At 31.3% G+C, this 3,008-nt stretch overlaps 1 protein-coding gene across 1 annotated transcript; it reads right to left on the minus strand.

Annotated features, from left to right (window-relative positions):
* Positions 1-1,089: 1,089 nt before the first annotated feature.
* LOC145013230 (transcription factor bHLH168-like) lies at positions 1,090-2,372 on the minus strand. Its single transcript, XM_078972039.1, has 3 exons — positions 2,249-2,372; positions 1,851-2,171; positions 1,090-1,260 (listed from the first exon to the last, which is right to left on the minus strand). The coding sequence occupies exons 1-3, from the start codon at positions 2,360-2,362 to the stop codon at positions 1,186-1,188; spliced, it is 510 nt and encodes a 169-aa protein (XP_078828165.1). The 5' UTR covers positions 2,363-2,372; the 3' UTR covers positions 1,090-1,185.
* Between the last annotated feature and the right edge of the window lie 636 nt (positions 2,373-3,008).

Here is a 3,008-nt window from a genome sequence, read left to right on the forward strand (position 1 = left end):
TCATAGTTTGTTAAATTATTAATTACTTAATGTGCGTCAGACTTAATTGTAGAATGCTGATGTAAATGCTTTTCTTCAAAACCTGACATTTGTAATGACAATTGGAGATATTATCTGCTTGTTTAAGAACCAAGTCAACAATGAGGAAAACATCGATTGGGAAGACAAAGACACATAGTATTTCTTATTTTATGTTATGGATGATGTTATATTCGATTTATTACATAGTTTATGGATGATATATTTAATGTTTATGTTAGATTTATTAGATAGTTTATGTAATGTGGTATAATTGATTTTCTGTGTAATGTGGTATGTATTTATTTCTGTATTTTTATCAAATCTACATTTTTTAATACATATAAAATAATATCATAAATAAATTATATTTTCAAAAAAAAAAAAAAAAAACATTAGCAGCGACACCTTTAGGGACGACATTGACCAATTGCGACGAGTCCTGATTTTGGGAAGAGTGCCGGAAAAACTCCGACTGGTGGCTGGAATATCAATAGAGACGATGCCATTTGCGACAATAAACAAGTATTAGCTACGAGGTAATAGTAACGACCCTTTAGCGACAAGATGTGGTCACTAAAGGTATTAGCTACGACACGAGGCATCAATTGTGATGTTTTTTGTCATCACTAAAGCTTAAGTTTTTTTTATGTGTATTCTAATGTTCAAAAATCATAATTTTTAATATTCGAAGACAAGAATTACTATTTTTCTATAAAAGTTATCCATCCTGTTCTACGGAATTAAGTATCCGGAAAATAGTTTTGATTCTTTTGAAGAAACTTGCATACTCAAATATTGTAAAAGCTATTCTCAGTTTATGTTTCTTTCCTACGGAATAAATATGAAGACTGGCGCTTAGTAAAATTTCTATTACATTCTTGTTATAAAATATAATATTCATTGTTTTTTATTGATGTGTTGTGTATATTAGTGTTTTCTGTATGCTTGAAATTAATTTCTTGTGAACTTATACACAAGTTTTATTCATTAGCCAACGCACGATATTTGTGCAAATACAATCTAAGATACATATCTTACGTACAAAATCTTTTAATTTACAACCTTGTATCTTTTCCGCTTTGATGCGTATATTTTAATCATCCTGCAATCTTACTATAACTGTGTGGCATCAAATAACTCAGCAGACAATCGTATCCCAATTCCTTATGATAAGTAAACCAGTTCCAACAACCGGGACTCTATCAATGCAACATCGAACCCTACCCGAGCTTGAAAAGCCTGCATACATACATTTTACAAAATGCAGTCATTATCTATGAAGCTGGATACATGTTATTGCTTATGCTAATTATGTACGCATTTGTATACATCGGCTTAGTTTTAGAGTTAAAGTGGTGATAAATTCACATATATGCATGCAGTTTGGAGTAGCCTAATCAGCAACAAGGCATAGATTAAAAGGAAAGCATGAAGTTTTTATTATTTTTGTTTTTATTTTACAACACAACAATGAAATTGTTGAGATGCGCCTTTCCATCCCTTTGAATACCTTTGCTAAAAGGAACACATGAAGTGTTGGATGGAAGACTTTTAACGATGAAATGCATGTTCCAGTTCCAATAGATTTTGTTTATGACGTGTTCCAGTTTTATGTCATACTGTACAATAACAGTTGTTATTTATTTTAATAAAAGTACTGCGGTTTTGTTCTTTAAAAAAAAAAAAAAAAAACTATAAATATTTACTTGTATGTGTAACAATCATTCTAAACAGCTGCACCGAAGGAATGATTGAACTGAAAGTTTTTTTTTTTAATAGTATAATGAACATAAAGACTTTTCGAAATTCATAGAACCACTGTTAATTACCTGAGCATGGATGGTGCAAAAGATGAGTTGACCAACAGTGCAGAAACTAGAGTTCGTAATTTCAGCACCACCTTGCTCTATAACACTCAATACGCGAAAAGCCTTGGCTTTCTTGTTATTCGCCGAGATGATCAAGTTCACCTCAAGTTTCGAATCAATTTCAGTCACTCGAACAAGCTGCAAACTCTGTCCGTTATTTGAAGCACATCTAAGCTCGTTTTCAAGCTCTTCTTTCCTAGCCTTCAATCTTTCCACTCTTTCCTTCCGCTGTGTCAGTGCATTTGTTGCACGATCCAAGAACTCTGGCAATGGCATCCTCTCCTGTATCATGTATGATGTTAGAAAAATAAAGAAACATAGAGAGAGAGAGAGAGAGAGAGAGAGAGAGAGAGAGGTACGTAAGGTTGATGAAGGAAAGAGGCAAGAGTAGAGTAGAGGTGTTTCATCCGATCACGGCGTTGTCTTTCAGAAGCGGCCGGTTGCCGGGGAACAGATGAACTGCTGCCGGTCATCTGGATGTGTGTTAATTGCGGTTGTGGATGACTAGTGGAGTTTAGGGTTGGGTTTTATAGATAGGTACTGTTGGGTCGATCAGACCAGGTCTACTCATCTACAGTAAGCGCAACGAAATTAGACGACTAAAGGAAGTCGTTATCTATGTAAAGCGAAAATACGACCAACATCATTATCACATTCCACCGTATTTTGCAACAATTCAAAGACCCCGTTTCATGTTCGAAATACTAATGTTTTTGTAGTTTAGTATTTCCTCGACAACGATATAATTATTGAGTAGATGATTTTTATTTAATTTTTGTTCTTATAAATAAAATCCTTCTTTGTCATGTGTTCTATTCATATTTATTTTATTACATATCATTTTATAGTTATTTTGAATTAGTTTTTTTATATAATATTTTTTGATTTTTTTGATTTTATTAAATTGTATATAATATTTAAATATAATCATGCATATCAAATAATATCATTAATCATTTTATTTTTTAATTTCAAAATTTCAAAATTTCAAAATTAAAGTTTCATTATTTTTTTTGTTTATTTATTTAAATTGTTTGTTTAAATTTACAATAGGAAAAAAAATAATTCAATAATTTTTTTTATCCTTATTCTAATATTCTTACTCTAATACAAAAATAT

This window comes from Lactuca saligna, chromosome 8 (genome assembly GCF_052625555.1).
Source record: "Lactuca saligna cultivar CGN05327 chromosome 8, ASM5262555v1, whole genome shotgun sequence".
Lineage (NCBI taxonomy): Eukaryota > Viridiplantae > Streptophyta > Magnoliopsida > Asterales > Asteraceae > Lactuca > Lactuca saligna.

Bases quoted from the DNA above. Each gene is read 5' to 3' on its own strand.
- LOC145013230 (XM_078972039.1), bottom strand. From the start codon at position 2,362: ATGACCGGCAGCAGTTCATCTGTTCCCCGGCAACCGGCCGCTTCTGAA. The intron at 2,172-2,248 runs GTACCTCTCTCT...TACATGATACAG, and splicing joins CTTTCCTTCATCAACCTTAC to GAGAGGATGCCATTGCCAGA. The intron at 1,261-1,850 runs GTAATTAACAGT...GTATGTATGCAG, and splicing joins TTTGCACCATCCATGCTCAG to GCTTTTCAAGCTCGGGTAGG.